This window comes from Trachemys scripta, chromosome 7 (assembly GCF_013100865.1).
Source record: "Trachemys scripta elegans isolate TJP31775 chromosome 7, CAS_Tse_1.0, whole genome shotgun sequence".
Classification (NCBI taxonomy): domain Eukaryota; kingdom Metazoa; phylum Chordata; order Testudines; family Emydidae; genus Trachemys; species Trachemys scripta.
Window position 1 is genome coordinate 47,525,238 of NC_048304.1, and position 21,840 is coordinate 47,547,077.

The following is a 21,840-nucleotide window of genomic DNA, read 5'->3' on the forward strand; positions in this document are numbered from 1 at the left end:
TTTTTTTCTCTTAATTAATTGGCCTCTCAGAGTTGGTAAGACAACTCCCACCTGTTTATGCTCTCTGTATGTGTGTATATATATCTCCTCATTATATGTTCCATTCTATATGCATCCGAAGAAGTGGGCTGTAGTCCACGAAAGCTTATGCTCTAATAAATTTGTTAGTCTCTAAGGTGCCACAAGTACTCCTGTTCTTCTTTTTGAGAAATGAAAATGAAAGATCTACTAGGTCATTTTTTCCACCCCAAAAAATTGTTTCCTATATTATATTCTCCAGGGTCTTGTCCAATCTTTTTTGTTTTTTAATAAACTAAAAAGTGTCAAGGGCTTCTATCACTTCCTTTTGTAGACTATTCCACAGCCAACCAGTCTTCACTTTTAGGAAATTCTTTGCTTAATTTCAACCCAAATCCCCCTAGTGATACCCATTGGAGAGAGTCTTTGAAATCAGTTGGCACATTGATTAGAGCTGGTCCAAAATGGGGAGTTTTTCCTATGGATAATTTCAAGTTTTTGGTGAAAAATCAAATCTGAAATATTTGATTTTGAAACACTGCCACTGCATCTCTTGGGAGTTGCTGTTCAGGTGCCTCAGTCTCATTCTCCTATCTAGTCTGGACATGGAACCCAGTCTACAGCTCCTATGATGCACTATGGTCTTCCCTGTTGGTGAGGAGAGGTGGTGCATCATGGGAGATGAAGTCTAGCTGGGGAGCTCAGCCCATAGCAGCTCCTCGAGGCACCGGGGCAGCATTTCAGAACAAAAATATTTCTGTTTTCGAGCATTCAGTTTCTCCATGAAAAATAAAAGTTTTCCATGGAATTCAAATAATTTCTCATCCAAAAGCAGTTTTTAGAAAAAAAAATGTAACTGGCCCTACCATTGATCTTAGAATTGCAAATGCTCCTGAATATACCCCAGCTAGCCGACAGCAATGATTTCAAGTCTTTGTGATTAGGGCTGGCTCAGGACAGCCTCCCCTAGTGCTAGATTATTAGTACCTGCAGACCATCCAGGCGTTCCAGAAAGTTGTTCTGATCCATGAGCTGAATTTTGCGGAACCTCTCTTCATCTTCTAAGTGCTGCTGCCGAATCATCTCCGTCTGTGTGGCGATTTTCAGAGGCCAGTTGCTTGCAGCCCACCTGAGCTCAGATGGAATGAGAATACAAAAAAGATGAGAAGCAGCAACCTGAGGCCTATTATTGGAATGATGATGAGCGTAACAATTAGATAACCCAATCAAACTGATGAAGGAGGCTGACCAGCAACAGAAACGTGCATGGTTTCAAAGCATATTTTTTGGTACTTTGTTATTTGATATGCAGTGTCTGCATCTAAACTGTTCAGTAACAAAAGGCTCAGGAAAGGGAGAGGAATTTGTAAAAAAAAGAGAAATCCGGTGTATTAGTAAAAGATGAGTGGATTGCATCTGAAGAAGTGAGGTTTTTACCCACGAAAGCTTATGCCCAAATAAATCTGTTAGTCTTTAAGGTGCCACCAGACTGCTTGTTGTTTTTGTCTCTTTTACAATTTTTCTGCACGGTACCTAGCAAGTGGTGGCCCCAATCTTGGTTGAGGCCTCTTGGTGCTACTGCAATAGAAATAATAAAATAAAACAAAAAATAAAAATAAGCTGGCAGATAAGGTCTTTTATTTGTTAAAGAGGTCCATTACTACAAGTTTGCCTCATGTCCAGGCCAGGAGACAGTGTGAACCTGCACACCTCTACAGACTCAATTTCTGAATCAGGTGTTCAATGCACATCTAGCCTGAACTGCCACATAAAAATATCTGAAGCACCTGGTATACAAATCAAACCCTGAGGCATTAAGAATGGTAATAGCTGCAAAATAGGCTGCTTTGACAGTAAGAGAAATGCTCACTTGTCATTGAAATCATCTTGGGTAAGGTTGTAAAGGAATTCCTCCATAACCTCATAATCTTCCATGACCTTAATTATGAGTTCCTACACAGGGAGACAGAGAGAAAAGTAGACATTCTCCAAATTACACGTATTGAACATGTTGCTTATTGGGATTGTCTGGCAGGATACACACTGCATTTGCATGACACATGCCATCGTCACACAACCTTACCCCAACACAGAGGACTTCTATACCACAAAAGCAGTGGGTCTGAGTCTCTAAATACTTATGGTGTGAGTGATCCTCAGATTACATATATGAAAGGGAGTGTGACCCAGTGGGTAGGACACTGGATTAGGAATTGGGAAACCCAGCTCTATTCCAGATTTTGCCACTGGCCTCCTGAGTGACCCTGGGCAAGTCACTTTACTGCTCAGTGCCTAGTTTCCCTGTTTATAAAATTGGGATGATACATCCCTCCTTTGTAAAGTGCTTTGAGATCTACAGATGAAAAGCTCTGTCTAATAACTCGGTGGTATTACTGCCAAATTAATTATAATATTAATATACCATACCAGTACAACGTAGGAGTAACTTCATTGAAGTCCCTGGAGCTACACCTGTTTATAACTGGTATGAGAGGAAAATCATGGCAATATTTTTATGGTTTGAAAGTCTGTAATTAATTTTCAGAAGACAGAAAAAGTCAAGATCCAATATCTGTGCAGAAGTATTGAATGGCTAACCAAGAAGTAGAAGGGATATACAGCATACATTAAGGACAACATTTTCAATTGCCTTTGAAAGTTTCCCCTGCAAAGACATTTGCGTGCACATAACCTGCTTGAGCACATACCAGTCTGGTAGCTAGGGATCTGACCGCCCAATTTGCATAGACACACTGGTTTTATACACACATGCCCAGTTGCATAAATGACATTGGGGTTAAATTTCATATGTCAGCTGAAAATCTGGATTTAAGGGGCTCAGTAGCTACAAAGCTTGTGAACACCACACAACCTCTCAAAGCTTCATAACAGCCTGGATCAGCGGCAAGGTTTCCCAAGCAACAAAACAGGTAATTGGACTGACTGGCCAGATCTCATTTCTTCAAACATGGATTAATTTAAGGAGCTGAACCAGCTTTTGCAATGACCCTATTGTTCCAGGAAGATTCAGAGCTGGATAATAAAATGTCAAAGCAGTGGGAGATCTACCTCCAAGACTCTATCCACTCTATTCCCAAGTGTTTATCCCCTGGCTCTACTGGGCACCCCCTTTTGATCAGAAAAGCATGCCTTACTTCCTGCGCTTTCAGCTGCTCAGGGACTCCCTTCATCCACTCCCGCAACTCAGCCAGCTCCTCAATGCTGTTTGGTTTCTCATACATTTTCCGGCTGATGGCTTTGAATACTTCACAGATCTGCAGGAGGACACAGAGAATGTGTAAATGCACACACTGAATAGAGGAGCAGCTGCAGCCTTCTCTAATGGGCTACAGGGTTTCATTCCTATGGGGTCACACTACCTTTAATCAGCGGACTACAACAGAGGCTTAAGACCTGGTTTTCAGAGGAGCACTCACAATTCCCATTAGAGTTAATGACAATTGTGTGTGTGGAGCACCTCTGAAAATCAGGCCACCAATCTCTCATATGCCAGACTCCAGTATAAGTCAAAAAGCTGGCTGTGACCCACCGTAAGGGTGGTCTAAAGCTACAAATATACAGTACTATTCTAGTTCTTCCTGTTAGTAGCCCCTTCATCACCTGCCTCACACGTGTAACTGTCTATATATTCTAGTTAACCTCATCAGCTTCCTGCAGGAACTTCCAACTGGCAATGAGGCAGATAATTTTAAATCTATTAACATAACTATTTAGGAGATGGTAGAGAACCTCTAATATTTCCATGCCAATAGGTGTAGCTTTCTTGCACAGAATTTGTTACGAATGCAGGCACACTTTGATTTAACTGGCTCTTCACATCTCCCTTCTAGCCTTTTTCAATTGGCTTCTGCCACTAGTCCTACCTAACCATTCCAATGCGAGTTGGAAAACTTCCTCATTAGAGTGACCTCAATTGCTATCATTTGGCCACTCTCCAATCCCAAATTCTCTGCAGTGGTGCTTCCTGAAATAGGGGGACAGATGCAAGACAAAACAGAGAAGTGTAAAACTTACATTTTCCACCTGTAGGTGTAGGTTCTTAGCCAGTAGGTCCAACATGGAGGTGGCTAGGGCTTTGCGTTTTTTGGACAGATTTTGCTTGACACCTTCAATGCTGACATAGAAAGGACCGATGATGATGGAGCTTGGCAGAGTGTTGTCCAGCATCTCCTTTTCAGACAAGTGCAGGTTTACTATATTTCTCACATCCTGGGCAGAGGGGCATTGGGCTTGGTACTCTCTACAACCAGAAATATAATCAAAGACAAGCCAACATATATCATACAGCGCATGAGAACACTCATCCCTACATGCCATATATACACATTCACATAGATGTCATTAGACCTTTGTCCAAAAGTTCAGGAGATGAAATTAATGACAGTTGCATTTATTATTAAAAACCCACAGATTTCTCTGAATTTACATATTTTAGAACCATAGAGTGAGATGCATTCCCTGCCTCTGAGAGCTTACAATTTCTAAGATAGAGATGACACCCCACAATAACCCAATTGATAACTGTTCAAGGAAAAGAGAATGGGTTTTAAAGCTCAATTTAAAGACTGGCGAGGACAGGAGGCCTGAAAATAAGAAGGTGAAAGTAAATGAGGCAAAAGGATGACTGAGGTGTGGATGGGGGTTTTAGCAGTGGGAACAGGCAGGTTGAAACAAAGGGAAATGCTACTTCCTACACCATGTCATCAGCCTGAAAAGGCAGAGTTGCAGGAGGACAAACAGGCTAACTAGATTGTCAAAAAGGGTGAGTAATTTTCTGACCAATAAGATCAGAAGGGAATTTGACTGTTGTCAGGGGCAGACAGGAATGCCCACTGCTACCAACAATATACAGCATTCCACCAGTAACTATTTTGCCTTCCTCTGAAAGCATCAGTTATTGGCCACTATTGGAGGCTGGATTTGATGCACCAGTGTTCTGATTTGGTATGGTTAATCCCTTAGAATCATAGACTATCAGGTTTGGAAGGGACCTCAGGAAGTCATCTAGTCCAAACACCTGCTCAAAACAGGACCAATCTCCAACTAAATCATCCCAGCCAGGGCTTTGTCAAGCTGACCTTAAAAACCTCTAAGGAAGGAGATTCCACCACCTCCCTAGGTAACCCATTCCAGTGCTTCACCACCCTCCTAGTAAAAAAGTTTTTCCTAATATCCAACCTAAACTTTCCCCACTGCAACTTGAGACCATTGCTCCGTGTTCTGTCATCTGCTAGTGCTACTAATGAGAACAGTCTAGATCCATCCTCTTTGGAACCCGCTTTCAGGTAGTTGAAAGCAGCTATCAAATCCCCACTCATTCTTCTCTTCTGCAGACTAAATAATCCCAGTTCCCTCAGTCTCGCCTCATAAATCGCGTGCTCCAGCCCCCTAATCATTTTTGTTGCCCTTTGGCTGTACTCTTTCCAATTTTTTCACATCCTTCTTGTAGTGTGGGGCCCAAAACTGGACACAGTACTCCAGATGAGGCCTCATCAATGTCGAATAGAGGGGAATGTTCACGTCCCTCGATCTGCTGGCAATGCTCCTATTTATACAGCCCAAAATGCCATTAGTCTTCTTGGCAACAAGGGCACACTATTGGGATTCTTCCATCCTGCATGCAGGACTCGGCACTTGTCCTTGTTGAACCTCATCAGTTTTCTTTTGGCCCAATCCTCTAATTTGTCTAGGTCCCTCTGTCTCCTATCCCTACCCTCCAGCGTATCAACCACTCCTCCCAGTTTAGTGTCATCTTCAAACTTGCTGAGGGTGCAACCCACGCCATCCTCCAGATCATTAATGAAGATATTGAACAAAACCAGCCCCAGAACACTCTTGGAGCACTCTGCTTGATACCAGCTGCCAACTAGACATGGAGCCGTTGATCACTACCCGTTGAGCCCGATGATCTAGCCAGCTTTCTATCCACCTTATAGTCCATTCATCCAGCCCATACTTCTTTAACTTGCTGGCAACAATACTGTGGGAGACCATATCAAAAGCTTTTCTAAACTCAAGGAATAACACATCCACTGCTTTCCCCTCATCCACAGTGCCAGTTATCTCATCATAGAAGACAATTAGGTTAGTCAGGCATAACTTGCCCTTGGTGAATCCATGCTGACTATTCCTGATCACCTTTCCTCTCCTCCAAGTGCTTCAGAATTGATTCCTTGAGGATTTGCGCCATGATTTTTCCAGGGACTGAGATGAGGCTGACTGACCTGTAGTTATCCTCCTTCTTCCCTTTTTTAAAGATGGGCACTACATTAGCCTTTTTCCAGTCATCTGGGACTTCCCCCAATCGCCATGAGTTTTCAAAGATAATGGCCAATGGCTCTGCAATCATATTCGCCAACTCCTTTAGCACCCTCAGATGCAGTGCATCTGGCCCCATGGACTTGTGTTCATCCAGCTTTTCTAAATAGTCCTGAACCACTTCTTTCTCCACAGAGGGCTGGTCACCTCCTCCCCATGCTGTGCTGCTCAGTGCAGTAGTCTGGGAGCTGACCTTATTCGTGAAGACAGAGGCAAAAAAAGCATTGAGAACATTAGCTTTTTCCACATCCTCTGTCACTAGGTTGCCTCCCCCATTCAGTAAGGATCCCACACTTTCCCTGCCCTTCTTCTTGTTGCTAACATACCTGTAGACACCCTTCTTGTTACTCTTAACATCCCTTGCTAGCTGCAACTCCAATTGTGATTTGGCCTTCCTGATTTCACTCCTGCATGCCTGAGCAATACTTTTATACTCCTCCCTGGTCATTTGTCCAAGCTTCCACTTCTTGTAAGCTTCTTTTTTGTGTTTAAGATCAGCAAGGATTTCACTGTTAAGCCAAGCTGATTAACCTACCATATTTACTATTCTTTCTACACATCGGGATGGTTTGTTCCTGCAACCTCAATAAGGTTTGTTTAAAATACAGTCAGCTCTCCTGGACTCCTTTCCCCCTCATGTTATTTTCCCAGGGGATCCTGCCCATCAGTCCCTTGAGGGAATCAAAGTCTGCTTTTCTGAAGTCCAGGGTCCATATTCTGCTGCTCTCCTTTCTTCCTTTTGTCAGGATCCTGAGCTCAACCATCTCATGATCACTGCCTCCCAGGTTCCCATCCACTTTTGCTTCCCCTACTAATTCTTTCCTGTTTGTGAGCAGCAGGTCAAGGAAAGCTCTGCCCCTAGTTGGTTCCTCCAGCACTTGCACCAGGAAATTGTCCCCTACATTTTCCAAAAACTTCCTGGATTGTCTGTGCACCGCTGTATTGCTCTCCCAGCAGATATCAGGGTGATTGAAGTCCCTCATGAGAACCAGGGCGTTTGATCTAGTAACTTCTGTTAGTTGCCTGAAGAAAGCCTCGTCCACCTCATCCCCCTGGTCTGGTTGTCTATAGCAAACTCCCACCACAACATCACCCTTGTTGCTCACGCTTCTAAACTTAATCCGGAGACTCTCAGGTTTTTCTGCAGTTTCATACTGGAGCTCTGAGCAGTCATACTGCTCTCTTACATATAATGCAACTCCTCCACCTTTTCTGCCCTGCCTGTCCTTCGTGAACAGTTTATATCCATCCATGATAGTACTCCAGTCATGTGAGTTATCCCACCAAGTCTCTGTTATTCCAATCACATCATAATTCCTTGACTGTGCCAAGACTTCCAGTCTCCCTGCTTGTTTCTTAGGCTTCTTGCATTTGTGTGTAGGCACTTAAGATAACTCGCTGATTGTCCTGCTTTCTTAGTATGAGGCAGGAGTCTTCCCATCTTGTGCTCTCCTGCTTGTGCTTCCTCCTGGTATCCCAATTCCCCTCTTACCTCAGGGCTTTGGTCTCCTTCCCCCAGTGAACTTAGTTTAAAGCCCTCCTCACTAGGTTAGCCAGCCTGCTTGCGAAGATGCTCTTCCCTCTCTTCATTAGGTGGAGCCCGTCTCTGCTTAGCAATCCTTCTTCTTGGAACACCACCCCATGGTCAAAGAATCCAAAGCCTTCTTTCCGACACCACATGCGTAGCCATTCGTTGATTTCCGTGATTTGATGATCTCTATCTGGGTCTTTTCCTTCCACAGGGAGGATGGACGAGAACACCACTTGCACCTCAAACTCCTTTATCCTTCTTCCCAGAGCCACGTAGTCTGCAGTGATCCGCTCAAGGTCATTCTTGGCAGTCTTGTTGGTGCCCACATGAAGAAGCAGGAAGGAGTAGCAATCCGAGGGCTTGATGAGTCTCAGCAGTTTCTCTGTCACGTCGTGAATCCTAGCTCCTTGCAAGCAGCACACTTCTCGGTTTTCCCGGTCGGGAAGGCAGATAGATGACTCAGTCCCTCTTAGGAGGGAGTCCCTGACCACCACCACCTGCCGCCTTCTCTGGGGAGTGGTGGTCGTGGAACCCACATCCCTAGGACAGTGCATCTCATGCCTTCCAATCAGTGAAGTCTCCTTCTGCTCACTCCTTGTACCTGTTCACTGAAGTGCATGCAACACACTTTTGCGAGCACAGAACAGCGAATACATACACACACACACTTAAGCAAGGATACATGAGATGGGGATGTACTGTAGTAATAAGTTTCTAAGGACATGTAAGTCAGGTCTGTGGTGTCGCCTCTTGATGTTACTTACTTTAGAAAGGAATTGATGTCATTATTATTCAGCTCTAACTGGTTCTCATACTGCTTGGCGTAGGCTTGGAGGGGGATCACTGCCTTGCAGATGGCAGATCGGATAGTGTTGCGCAGTTCTTCCACAGGGGGCTCGTGCAGGCCGACTGACTCCAGAAGTGGTGTGCCTCTAATAAACATGTTCTCCAGCACATACTGGAAGAGTGCAAAAGGAAAGGTCACTCAAAACAAGCAGGGATCATCCTGCCGCTTCTCGGTCTCCAGCAGGGGAACAGGTTTTACAGCGTGAAGAACTCACATTCTCCACAATATATTGCTCTGTAAGATGGGTCATACAATCATCATCAGGAGGGAAGGTACCTCTAGAAGGTTATGTAGTCCATCCTTCTCCATTGCATCAGGAATTACTTCATTCATCCAACCCCAGCCCCAATAAAAAGATAAATATAGAGGAAAGATGGGAGGATCTTGGAAGACAAATATCTTTCTCAACAGCGAGATGAGGATATACTCCAAAGGGACTTTCCCTAACAGGTCTGAGGCCACTAGTCTACATGCTATTGCCATTCATGATTCCACCCTCATCAGCTGCCATACATTCTGGGTCTCTAGTCTATGTTATATTTCCACTTAGTCTCTGTCATATTAATATTTCCCCAGAGTAACGCACCGTCTCCAGTTGTGGTATGGTGTGAGTCGCCAGGATTCCCTTGTCGAACAGAGAAATGAGGGAGGTCTCGAAGTTCTCCAGAGGTGTGCTGAAGTGAACCCCACTGTTATCCAGAATCAGATCCACCACGAAGAGAGGATTCTTTCGTGGCCTGCAAAGGGAGGAGATGGGGTGTTATGTGGCTGTTTGCAGAAAGAATGGCACCCGCAACACTGCTATTGTGCTGTGTGTTTAAATCCCAACAGTGTAATTGACCAGCCATATGGCCTTATTCACTTCCCCAGGCTCTAAAATGGAACTAGTAGTGGTCACCTTCCTCCCTGGGGTGTTGAGAGAATTCATTAGCTAACATTAGTAAAGTGCATTGAAAATACTGAACCAGATCCTGGCCTCCAATAAGGCCTGCACTAACAGGACAGCTGGGGATTCGCCCAGCTCTATGCCTTCCTCCCTTGGCTCCAGGATTTGTGCTGGAGACATGTCAAGAGAGAGGGATGGAATGAGTTGCTCTTCATCATAAGCATCACCATTAAACCCCAACCCAAATGCAAAGTGTCACTGTAAAAATCTATGGTAATTACAAATACAAAGAGATGGATATTCTTCCCTGCTCCCCTGTTCTCCCCCAAGCCTAATCTCCCATCTCTCCCCTCCTTACTTGTAAGGGCTGTTGATGAGGTCCCCTCCCCATTCCATATCCTCCGAGCAATTCAGGACATTGCCGCAAGCATCCAGCAAAAGCTGAGTGAAGCTGACCAGGGAGTCCTGGACCAGGAAGCGCACAGAGTCTTGCAAGTTAAACTTGATGAGCTCCATCAGCTTATGTAGCTTGGACATCTGGTATACACCCCAGTTGGACTGATACAGATTGTACCACCCTTTACCAATCTCCCTCAGACTGCTCTTTACTGCTATCTTGAGAGTATTGATCCAGGTGTCCTTGAGAAACATCTGAACCTAGAACAAAGAAACATGCAGTGAAGAATTTATCCTCAGAGGACTGATGGGAAAACAATAGGGCGACTATTGACCACTGGCAGGAACCACTAGTGCCCAGTCCAATACCAATCTGCTGTGAAACAAGTCCTGTCATCTCTGATCCATTTTGGTTGACCAATAACCCTCATATTTATGGATACATACCCAACATATTATATATCTAGTTCCTTAACAAAGGGTCATGAAAAGGTCTGCTTTCTGCTGTTGAGAAAACATTAGAGCTGTGTTTCTCCATTTCACCTAAGCTTCTGTTTTTTTATCCCTGTTGTTACAAATTAGACCAGAGTGGACCATTATGATAATCTTTTAGTCTGACATCTTCCATAACACAGGTCACAGAACTTCCCTGAAATACGTCTTCTTTGATCTAGGGTATGTCTTTTAAAGAAACATCCGGAGATGGAGAATCCACTACACCTTACCAAGGACAGAGTCCCTGCAGCTTGTAAGTATGGCTTACATTCTGTTTTCCAATATGTATGACTTTACATTTGGCCATCTTAAAATACATTGTTTGCTTGTGCCCAGTTTACCAAGTAATCCAGATTGCTCTGGATCAGTCCTCTTCATTATTTACCGCTCTCCTAGTCAGGGCTGGCTCCAGGGTTTTTACCACCCCAAGCAGGCCCCCCCAAAAAAGCCACGATCGCGATCTGCGGCGGCAATTCGGCAGGAGGTTCTTCACTCCCGAGCCCGAGTGAGGGACCCTCTGCCGAATTGCCCCCGAATAGCTGGACGTGCCACCCCCCTCCGGAGTGGCCGCCCCAAGCACCTGCTTGTTAAGCTGGTGCCTGGAGCCGGCCCTGCTCCTAGTTTCCAATTTACTATTCCCCATAGTTTTCTACAGAACAGTATCAGAAACTGTATTTCATAGGGGTTCCCCATAAAACTCTCTGTAAAATATGACTGAGAAATGAGGGATGCATATTTGTCTTCTTTTGGAACTGAAGAAAGTGATAGGAAGGTGCTAACTGAAGGGCAGCAGACTCCTGCAATGCTTTGATTCATTAAAATGCTACTAAGAGTCAAACTTGTTATATGGACTTCTGCTATTTGTGTGTAGAAATCAAATTTCAATAGTGCAAAGGGAGACAGCATTTTCTCATCGATAGAGTACAGGACTGAGGGTCAGGAGGGTTGGGGTCTTTATACAGTAACCCCTCACTTAACGTTGTAGTTATATTCCTGAAAAATGCAACTTTAAGTGAAACGATGTTAAACATCCAATTTTCCCATAAGATTTAATGTAAATGCAGGGGGTTAAGTTCCAAGGAAATTTTGGGGGGGCAGACAAAAGGCATTATATACTGTACAGTACTGTACTGTACTATGCTTGGGAAGTGCTCCTGGTTTACCCCACACAGGCACAGCCAGCTGCAGGCAAGGACATTAGGAAGCACCTTCGCAGCAGCAGAGGCAGCTTCCCCAGAGAAGAACAGGCGCCGACTTTGCCAGGAATGCTCCAGGCCCGCCTCTTCCTGTCCCTGCTCCACTCCAGGTCCACCTCTTCCCACCCCCACTCCACCTCCTCTCTGGAGCACGCCGCATCCCCGCTCCTTCCCTCCCGCCCCTGAAAGTCTGAAGTGCCACCAAACAGCTGTTTAGAGGCGCTTAGGACTTTCGAGGGGGGGAGGGAAGGAGCGAAGACGCGGCGCTTCCCCGCTCCTCCCCCTCCTTCCCAGCGCTATGCGCTTAGGACTTTCTGGGAGGGAGGGGGAGGAGTGGAGACATGGCTCTTCCCCGCTCCTCCCCCTTCCTCCCAGCTGTTTGGCGGTGGGGGAAGCACTGGGAGGGAGGGGGAGGAGATGGAGAAGAGGAACTTGTGCAATGCTCCCTTGTAAAGTTGCTGCTCTTCCACAGAATCTTACAAGCAATAGACAGAGCAGGCCTCCAAACGACGTTATAAGGGAGCATTGCACAACTTTAAACGAGCATGTTCCCTAATTGAGCAGCGACATAACTTTGAAACAACGTTAAGCAGTAGGACGTTGAGGGTACGTCTACACTTACCTCCGGGTCCGGCGGCAGGCAATCGATGTTCTGGGATCGATTTATCGCGTCTGGTCTAGACGTGATAAATCGATCCCGGATCGATCCCGGAAGTGCTCGCCGTCGACGCCGGTACTCCAGCTTGGCGAGAGGAGTATGCGGCATCAACGGGGGAGCCTCCCTGCCGCGTCTGGACCCGCAGTAAGTTCAGACTAAGATACTTCGAATTCAGCTACGTTATTAACGTAGCTGAATTTGCGTACCTTAGTCCGAAGTGGGGGGTTAGTGTGGACCAGGCCTAAGTGAGGAGTCACTGTAAACACTCTGCCTATTAAAATGAAACACTCTTTTCCGGGCTGGTTCATATCCCAGATTGGGTGGCCTTGGGCAAGTCTCTCAACTTCTCTCTGCCTCAGTTTCCCATGAGGATAAAGCAGCCTCGTACATTGTATGAAAGTCCTCTGATGAAAGATATAAGAGATTTATAAGGTTTTATTGTTTTACTCTATGGCTGTTAGTAACTAAAGCTTTTTCACTAAATTGTGTGAAAAAAATCTAACAAAACTAATAAGAACTCAGAAAAATTCTGTTTTTTCATTATCCCTGTGGTTAAAGAAGTGAGGGGATCTTAAGAAAAATCAGTATTTTTAGTGGAATCAAAGCTCTGGTTCCTTATAACAATAAGGGGAGAAGGAACAACAATTTGGAAATCTACAATGCAGATTTTGCCCCATGTTTTTTAGAAAAGCTTTGTCCAGTTGCAATAAATCAATTATACAATTGCTAAGATCTGTCTGGCTTGGTCTGGTTGGGATATGCTAAGAGCCCTGTTGATTGTTCTGTATCTCCCCTCCCCTTAAGCGAATGTTCCCTCCCTGCCCTTCCTTACCTGGGTGAAGGTCTGCGTCTGGATCTGTTCAAACTCCTCTAGCCGGCCATACTTAGACAAGGTTGAATGAAACAGAGACATGGCTGCAGCTTTGTTGCACTCATCCCGCACCTGCGATAAGGCAAGGATGACTTCTGGCCTGGTCAGGAGCGAGACAAAAATAAAAGATGCCCGTTGCTCATCAAATGGATAGTCTGGGATCTTGACCAGCCCTGCCAGCAAAAGAGAGTGTGTCATTTTAAGAGGAAGAGCATTTGCAATCCCTTTTTAAGTTGGGACCAACATATAGCTTGATCCCATAACACTTTACTCATGTGAGTAGTCCTTACATACATAAGCAGTCCCAGCAGACACCAAGTGTTCTGCCTATTTGAAGCTGGATGAAAGGGCTGGTGTTGGCACCAAAGGTTCCACTTCCCCACTTTAGGGGACTTCATAACTAAGAAACATCTGCCCTGTCCATGCACAGAAACGGAGCCCTGACCCCAGGACAGTTCTGATGTTCTGACTCATAGGTCCTCCATCATGAGGTTCTTTTTTTTAATGGCAGGAATGGCCCAGGGGTGGGGGCCATGTCCCACAATGGGACTGCTCAGAGGCTGCCACAAAGAAGAAATCAAGATTCTGAACATGAATGAAAATGAGAGGCCTCCTTGCTCCCAAACATGGCCTTGAAACCTCCACTGTTTGCCCCTAGCATTCCAGCCACTGTTAATAAAGCTGGACTGTCCACGGAATGCCTCAGCTTGTGCAATCTCACTCAAAGTGCCAAGGGCAAATTCTGTTCCCAGATATGCATATACAGTTTCCAAGGATCATTCATAACCTAACCCACTAATGTAAAGCAGTTCTCCATGCATGCATCTAATTTGGCTGTCTGCTGGTCCCCCAGAATAACTGGCAAACATACCACCTTGTACATCCTCTTGCATTATAAACCTGTGTGTCTGAAAGTCTCCCACAATAATGAAGAAATCATTTCACAGAAGGATCCTTGCAACCCAACTGGAGCACAACTTTCTTCACCAGATCCCATACCTCTTTCTGGCACCTTCTCCTCCTCTTTCTCTGGCAGGGTGACATATGAAAACGTCTGGGGCTTGGATGTGATGACTCCATCAAAGATAATCTTGTTCATGGTGCGTTCATAGTCTAGGCTCACCTCCTTTTCCAGGCATTGCAGACAGTTCAACACACTGATGACAATTATAAAATGAATAAACAGTGACCACTCAGATCTGCACCAATCCTCAAAGCCTTATCCCCAATTTATTTCTCCTGGGTTCACTTACACTTAGGGTATGTCTACACTACGGGATTAATCCGAATGTATATATATAATTCAAATTTGGAAAACAGGTTGTATAAATTCGAATGTATGCAACCACACTAAGCACATAAATTCGGCGGTGTGCGTCCATGTACCGGGGCTAGCGTCGCTTTCCGGAGCGTTGCACTGTGGGTAGCTATCCCATAGCTATCCCATAGTTCCCGCAGTCTCCTCCGCCCATCGGAATTCTGGGTTGAGATCCCAATGCCTGATAGGGCTAAAAACATTGTCGCGGGTGGTTCTGGGTATATCCTCCCCCCTCTCCAGGAAGCAACGGCAGACAACCGTTTCACGCCTTTTTCCTGGGTGAACAGTGCAAACACCATACCATGGCAAGCATGGAGCCCGCTCAGCTCAAGACAGCAGTCATGAACATTGTAAATACCTCACGCCTCATTGTGCAGTTTATGCTGAACAAGAACCTGGAAAACCAGGCGGCGAGGAGCAGGCTACGGCAGCGCGGCGAGGAGAGTGATGAGGATATGGACAAGGAATTCTATCGAACCGCGGTACCTGGTGCTTTGGAGATCATGCTGTTAATGGGGCAGGTTATAGCCGTGGAACGCCGATTCTGGGCCCGGGAAACAAGCACAGACTGGTGGGACCGCATAGTGTTGCAGGTGTGGGACGATTCCCAGTGGCTGCAAAACTTTTGCATGCGTAAGGGCACTTTCTTGGAACTTTGTGACTTGCTTTCCCCTGCCCTGAAGCGCCAGAATACCAAGATGAGAGCAGACCTCACAGCTGAGAAGTGAGTGGCGATAGCCCTGTGGAAGCTTGCAACGCCAGACAGCTACCGGTCAGTCGGGAATCAATTTGGAGTGGGCAAATCTACTGTGGGGGCTGCTGTGATGCAAGTAGCCAAAGCAATCACTGAGGTGCTGCTACGAAAGCTAGTGACTCTGGGAGATGTGCAGGTCATAGTGGATGGCTTTGCTGCAATGGGATTCCCTAACTGTGGTGGGGCGACAGATGGAACCCACATCCCTATCTTGGCACCGGAGCACCAGGGTACCCAGTACATAAACCGCAAGGGGTACTTTTCAATGGTGCTGCAAGCACTTGTGGATCACAAGGGACGTTTCACCAACATCAACGTGGGCTGGCCGGGAAGGGTTCATGATGCTTGCGTCTTCAGGAACACTACTCTGTTTAAAGGGCTGCAGCAAGGGACTTACTTCCCGGACCAGAAAATAACCGTTGGGGATGTTGAAATGCCAATAGTTATTCTTGGGGACCCAGCCTACCCCTTAATGCCANCCATCCGCAGAATCCTCAGGTGTAGCTGATGAGACTATCCCCGACCCGGAATCCACGGTCACAGGTGGGGTAGTGGTGGCGGCCCCCCCTAGAATTGCATGCAGCTCGGCGTAGAAGCGGCATGTCCGCGGCTCTGACCCAGAGCGACCGTTTGCCTCCTTTGTTTTTTGATAGTGTAGATCAATCTCTGATAATTTTCACATGACTCTACATTGTGCCTCTTCATATAACCTTGTGGTGGGTCTACCCACGTGTGACCTCTGTTTTCATGGAACTTTGTATCAAAGCCTCATTTAGAAACTTTGCATTGCCCTTGGTATAATATTATAGCCCCTAAGGATAGAATAAGATAGAAGAAAAATTTCTTTTTGCTAGCAGTAGAACAAGAGCTCTCCCCCCCCTCCACTCTTAATCAATTGCCCTGTTGAATGAATGAGGTGTGGATGAGCAAGGCATGGAAGGCAGCACCTCCAGACAGCCTCAACTGTTGGAGAGGGGCTGGGAGCCAGACCCAAGGACAATAAAACGTGTCAAGTGGGCTCATTAAAGACAAGCAGACATACTGACGGCCTCGGGGGTTAGAAGCAAGCACCTTCTTTTGAAAACACCCTCTTTGCAGCATTGGAACAACACTCAAAAGAAAGCAGCACAAAGGACCAATGGACACAGACACAGAGTTTGAAGCTGGTATAGATTTGCATGAGAAGAAAGCTGCTATAAAAGTGAGGTGTCTTGCAGAAGACCCCGGGTCTCGTCTTGTCAACATGGGAGCATCGATCCGGATCGGCAGAAGCCCGGCTCCACCCCCCCTCATCTAACTCACCTGGCCAGTGAAGTTAAGGGGAGCAACTAATTGGTAACAACAAGACGGAGTGTGTTTGTGTGTGTGTGTGAGTGTAAGTGTAATATATTATATGCATATAATACAGTGTTAATGAATACATGTATTACTAATAAATGTGGCGTTTTGTCTTATTCCCCCTGAAAAGATCCTGTGCAGTACTTTAAGTACAACAATAGGCTTGTCTGAGCTCCTTGACTTTCACGCGGCACTGATCTGAGTCCCTATTGTGACCTCTCTCCATCATGCCCTTGGAGATTTTTTCAAAAGTTTTGGCATTTCGTCTTTTAGAACAAAGTTCTGCTAGCACTGAATCCTCTCCCCATATAGCGATCAGATCCAGTACCTCCCATACGGTCCATGCTGGTGCTCTTTTTCGATTATCGGTCTGCATGGCTACCTGTGCTGATGAGCTATCTGTGGTCACCTGTGCTCTCCACGCTGGGCAAACAGGAAATGAAATTCAAATATTCCTGGGGTTTTTCCTGTCTACCTGGCCAGTGCATCCGAGTTCAGATTGCTGTCCAGAGTGGTCACAATGGTGCACTGTGGGATAGCTCCCGGAGGCCAATACCATAGAATTGCGGCCACACTAACCCTAATTTGAAATGCTAAAATCGATTTTGGCGCTACTCCGCTCGTCGGGGTGGAGTACAGGAATCGATTTAAAGAGCCCTTTATTTCGAATTAAATGGTGTCGTTGTGTGGACGGGTGCAGGGTTAATTCGAATTAAGGCTGCTAAATCCGAATTAAAGTCGTAGTGTAGACCAGGCCTAAGGTTGTTAATGACTTTGGACCCAATCCTGCAACTTGCTCTGTGTACTTGGATCTTGGTGCCCATATAGAGCCCTACAGACATTAAAGCAATTATGCAGAGCAGTTTGCAGGATCGGGGGCTTTGAAACCAATTCTGTGAGGCACTGAGCACCTGCAGCTTTCACTGAAAGCAAAATGTTGATGTTAATAATATTTCAGTATCAGAATCCTTGTAATACAAAAATACCAATCTAACATTCGCTTTTTATAAAAATAACATTTAAACTAATGGAGATCAATCCTAAACAGGCGGCTCTATATATTTAATCTCCTTTTTATTCATATAATTAATCAAATATTGTACAGAATCATGAATTGTCCATATCAATGTACAGGTTTATGATTTTCTTGAAGATTTGCTTTTACTGAAGAGTCAATAAAAGCACAGAGGTTTGAACAGAATATCTTTAACCCTGCATAAATGTTGATTTGGTTTCTTCACAGAACTGCCCTGGTTTATATCTACTGTCAGTAAATGCTATTATTCCCATGGTGGCATTCCACTTCATTGAAATCTATGAAGCTATTCATTGCAGCACTTTGTGCATTATCAATTATTTATGTCAATATGTAATGTGTCATCAGCATTTATACTTACAGCCTGATTTTTTCCCCATTAAATAAGTAGAGTATCATAAATAAAGATCCGTCTCCACTTGTTAGGGATGAGTTGGTCTTATCAAGATTCACTTGTGGATGAAGTCATTTCCTCTTACTCAGGACAATAAATAGCACATCTAAAGCACAGTAAGGTGGTATATGGTTTCTATCTCTCCCCAGCCTACAATCCAAATAACCAGACTGCATCCTGTGGGTCTGCCAGGCTCTGGAGAAGGGAAAGATCCTTTCCTCTCATAGCCAGTCTCTATGGTCATACTCCAGCCTCCAGGACATGTGCACCATTTGCATGTGGGAAAGGAGTGGCAGATCCCTTTTTCCAATACACAAAGCTCCACTGCAGAGTGAGTGACAGCAAAAATCCAGAACATGCAAAATGGGGTAGGGAGGGAAGATGGGGAGAGGGTGTACATTTCCTGCTTGGCCAACTCCGGCACCCCCCTCAGCAGTAATGGACACATTCCACTGCTGTTGGTAACCTCTGTACCTATGGAGTGGAGGTTGTGCTCCAGATTCAAGCATAATGGACCTGTGAAGGACAGAGTGCTCAGAGTGACATTAATCTTGTTATTCTTCTCAGGGTACCCCATAGGTCTAGCTACAAGAGCCGCCTCCTAAGATTAGATATGGACCCAAATGCTCTGTGGGCATCACAGGGGCCAGATATACCCTGACAGTTGGTAAATCGCTTTTTGCTCATGAAGGAGATCATTCTACTGACCTGGGAGTTCACTTCACTCCACCATTCCCAAGTGATTCCATCACCTTGGGATCATCCCTGGCTTTGAGAACAGAATCACAGGAGTATTTCCAGTGTTCTTCTAGCCTAAAGTAATCAGCTGAAGCACTAATTTCCCAGCATGCCTACTGCTACCAACATTAACCCTTTAAGGCCCCATTTCCCAGCATGCCTACAGGCAGCGGCATTATTCTTTTCAGTGCGTTTACCTTTTGGCGTGTGCTGCTCACGATCAGCCTGTCTCAGTAAATCCTTGTACACACTGGGACCAGCGCACACATCCTGCAAATCCAGCACATAAGAATATCACCAGGGCGAGTCAGAGATAAGAGAGAGGGGCCACAGAAAGTAACAGAGAGAGAGGGTAGTAAGGGGATCCATAGAGAGTGTCATATAGGGAGAGGAAGAAAGAACCTTCAGTGAGGGCTTGAAGCACCGGAGTTAAAGAGGACATGCTGAAACATAGTGTGCCATGGATACTGTAAGAGGCAAAGGGAGTATCTCCAGAAAGGGATAGGGCGCATAGCACCACAAACACAGAGGCAGGGGATTGCTAAGAGAATGCAGCCTGAAAACAACCAGAGATCTCTAGAGAGAGGGCTAAAGAACAAGGAAGCCAGTTGGGCTATGCTTATTTACACCAACTGAAGATCCAGCCTCATACATTTACTAGCGCATGGAGTTCTGTGCCCTGCCCACAATAACATGATAATAAACGTAACACTGTGACTGCATTGAGGGCCAGACCCCCCAGTAATTCAAGGAAATCATGATTTGTGATAGACAAAGCATTGCTGCTTTACCCCAGAAAAGTCAAATCCTATGAGGGCTCTGACCTAGGGGAACAGCTGCAGAATGGGAGACAGGATGCAGGACCCTGGCATTGTTGCCTGATCCCTGCCTTGCTCTGAGCAGATTGGGTGAAGAAATGGACCAAGGGAGGAGCAGAGGGGGAAAAATTATGGGCAAGAGAAAAGAGGACAAGAAAGCCAAGGAGTTCTGTGATTGGTAGGTGTCATTCTAAGCTGCCGTCCTATTTTCTGCATGAGAAAGCCTTGCAGATTATCTGCTTTTCACATGGATCCTTAGATCTAGGATGATCTGTGGATCTCCAATAGAAAAGATGAAGAAAGAGGAGGCTCTTTGCACTTACCCCCAAGAAAGCTGTGGCTCCTGGATAGAGCACATCAGAGTAAAATCCCTTTTGTTTAATCATTGGGTATTTCCTGTTGGTCCCCCTGTAGATGCTTTCCATTGGGCTTGAACTGGCTCCTGGGCTGGGGTCCAAGACCTGAGCCTGGCTGTTGGAATGAGGAGAATAGGGGCTCCTCCCCAGCGAGTCTGTCAATTCTTTCTTTGTCTTATCCATCCCCTCCACCAGTCAGAGGAAAGGCGCTGTGAAGCAATCCTAGGCCGTATGGAAAGAAAACCAACTGATACCGTTAACACTGTGTCTCCACCGCTTGTAAAATACCTCTCAGCATTTTTTTACATTGCTGGTTCGCTAAGTAGATGAGTGGGTAACGAGATGCACTTGACCGCCTGCCATGACTGATCCCACACTTTACTTTTATGGCCTGGTGGCCATCTGTCTCACCCAGCTGATTGGATGGTTCACTAACCCTGGGCAAAAGGGGGACCGTCATTATTCCACACAGGTTTTGGAGGAGAAAACTCAACAGCCAGTGTTTGAAAAGCTGCTTTCCTGAAACAGCAGGGACTTCCCAGCATCCAAGAGACTGCCAGCAGAACTGGAGCAATCCAGACCCACACTGAAACTATCACATGAGCCCCTATGAGCTATAGGCCCCATCAGGTATGTAGGGGCTTTACCAAATCCCTTAAAGGTAACAGTCCCCTCCAAACCTAACTTGATTCTAGTAAACTTAAACCCAGATACCCCACCCAGCTAGTCCCAGATATAAGTTCTGACTCCGTCTCAGACAATTAAAGCAGAGGTGTCTAAGCGAGGCCTGTTGAATATTAAAATATAGCCAGAAGCTCCCCGCTCCCTTTTACTGCAGGGGATTTCTTTTCTTTTCTTTTTTTGCTGGTGATCTCAACTCACAATTTCTATTCCTCCATTAGGGGAGAGACAAGTACAGGCAGATATTACCGATGTGTGCATTTATTTTTGATACAAAAAATCTTTACATAACTGCAGATGCTAATGAAGTGCAGCCTTCAGACTCGTGGCAAGATGCTAATGTAAAACCAAGGGCTGCAATATTCAGCCCTGAAGTAAGGGCTTATCTAAATACAAAAATGTTACTGCTCTAACTAAACTGGACTAGTTAAAGCAGTACAGCTCCCCTAGTGTTGATGCAGTTATACAGGTATAAATATGTTTATCCTGTTATAACTTATTACCATAAACGTATGGGAATTCTACATAATACCTCTGAAGGCTATTTCTGGGGTGGTGCAGCTTAGTGCACCAGTCCTTGCTCACAGCTGGGCCTAAAGTCTAGCCCAGGGCTGGGCAAACTTTTTGGCCCGAGGGCCACATCTGGGAATAGAAATTGTATGGCGGGCCATGAATGCTCACAAAATTGGAGTTGGGGTGTAGGAGAGGGTGATGGCTCTGGTTCGGGGTGCAGGCTCTGGGGTGGGGCCAGAAATGAGGAGTTCAGGGGGTGGGAGGGGGCTCCAGGCTGGGGCAGGGGGTGGGGTTCAGGAAGGGGTGCAGGCTCTGGCTGGGTATGTGGGCTCTGGGGTGGGGCTGGGGATGAGGAGTTTGGGGTGCAGGAGGGTGCTCTGGGCTGGGATCAAGGGGTTTGGAGGGCAGGAGGGGGGAATCAGGGCTGGGGCGTGAGAAGAGGCTCAGGGGTGCAGGCTCTGAGTGGCACTTACCTCAAGCAGCTCCTGGACGCAGCGGCATGTCCCTTCTCTGGCTCTTAAGAGGCGCAGCCAGGCGGCTCTGCACATTGCCCCGTCTGCAGACACCACCCTTGCAGCTCCCATTGGAGCGCCGGAGGGAGCCATTGGAGTGCCTAGGAGCTTGAGCGGGGCCATGCCACAGCTTCCGGGAGCCACA

The 21,840-nt window shown here is 45.9% G+C and overlaps 1 protein-coding gene across 1 annotated transcript; it reads right to left on the reverse strand.

Annotated features, from left to right (window-relative positions):
* Window positions 1-990: 990 nt before the first annotated feature.
* On the reverse strand, window positions 991-21,311 carry LOC117880053 (dynein heavy chain 1, axonemal-like). Its single transcript, XM_034775727.1, has 13 exons — window positions 19,957-21,311; window positions 19,013-19,085; window positions 18,193-18,593; window positions 17,454-17,479; window positions 14,237-14,394; window positions 13,199-13,410; window positions 9,980-10,278; window positions 9,322-9,472; window positions 8,653-8,846; window positions 4,054-4,279; window positions 3,174-3,293; window positions 1,889-1,971; window positions 991-1,147 (listed from the first exon to the last, which is right to left on the reverse strand). Exons 1-13 carry the CDS (start codon window positions 20,170-20,172, stop codon window positions 991-993), a joined length of 2,316 nt encoding a protein of 771 aa, XP_034631618.1. The 5' UTR covers window positions 20,173-21,311.
* Window positions 21,312-21,840: the final 529 nt, after the last annotated feature.

What these genes read in the sequence shown, in the direction of transcription:
- LOC117880053 (XM_034775727.1), bottom strand. Translation starts at nt 20,172, where the DNA reads ATGGATAAGACAAAGAAAGAATTGACAGACTCGCTGGGGAGGAGCCCC. An exon ending in TGAGCAGCACACGCCAAAAG is followed by an intron (nt 18,594 to 19,012) that starts GTAAACGCACTG and finishes TGTCCTTCACAG; the next exon opens with GTCCATTATGCTTGAATCTG. An exon ending in AGCAGCTGAAAGCGCAGGAA is followed by an intron (nt 1,972 to 3,173) that starts GTAAGGCATGCT and finishes CTCCCTGTGTAG; the next exon opens with GAACTCATAATTAAGGTCAT.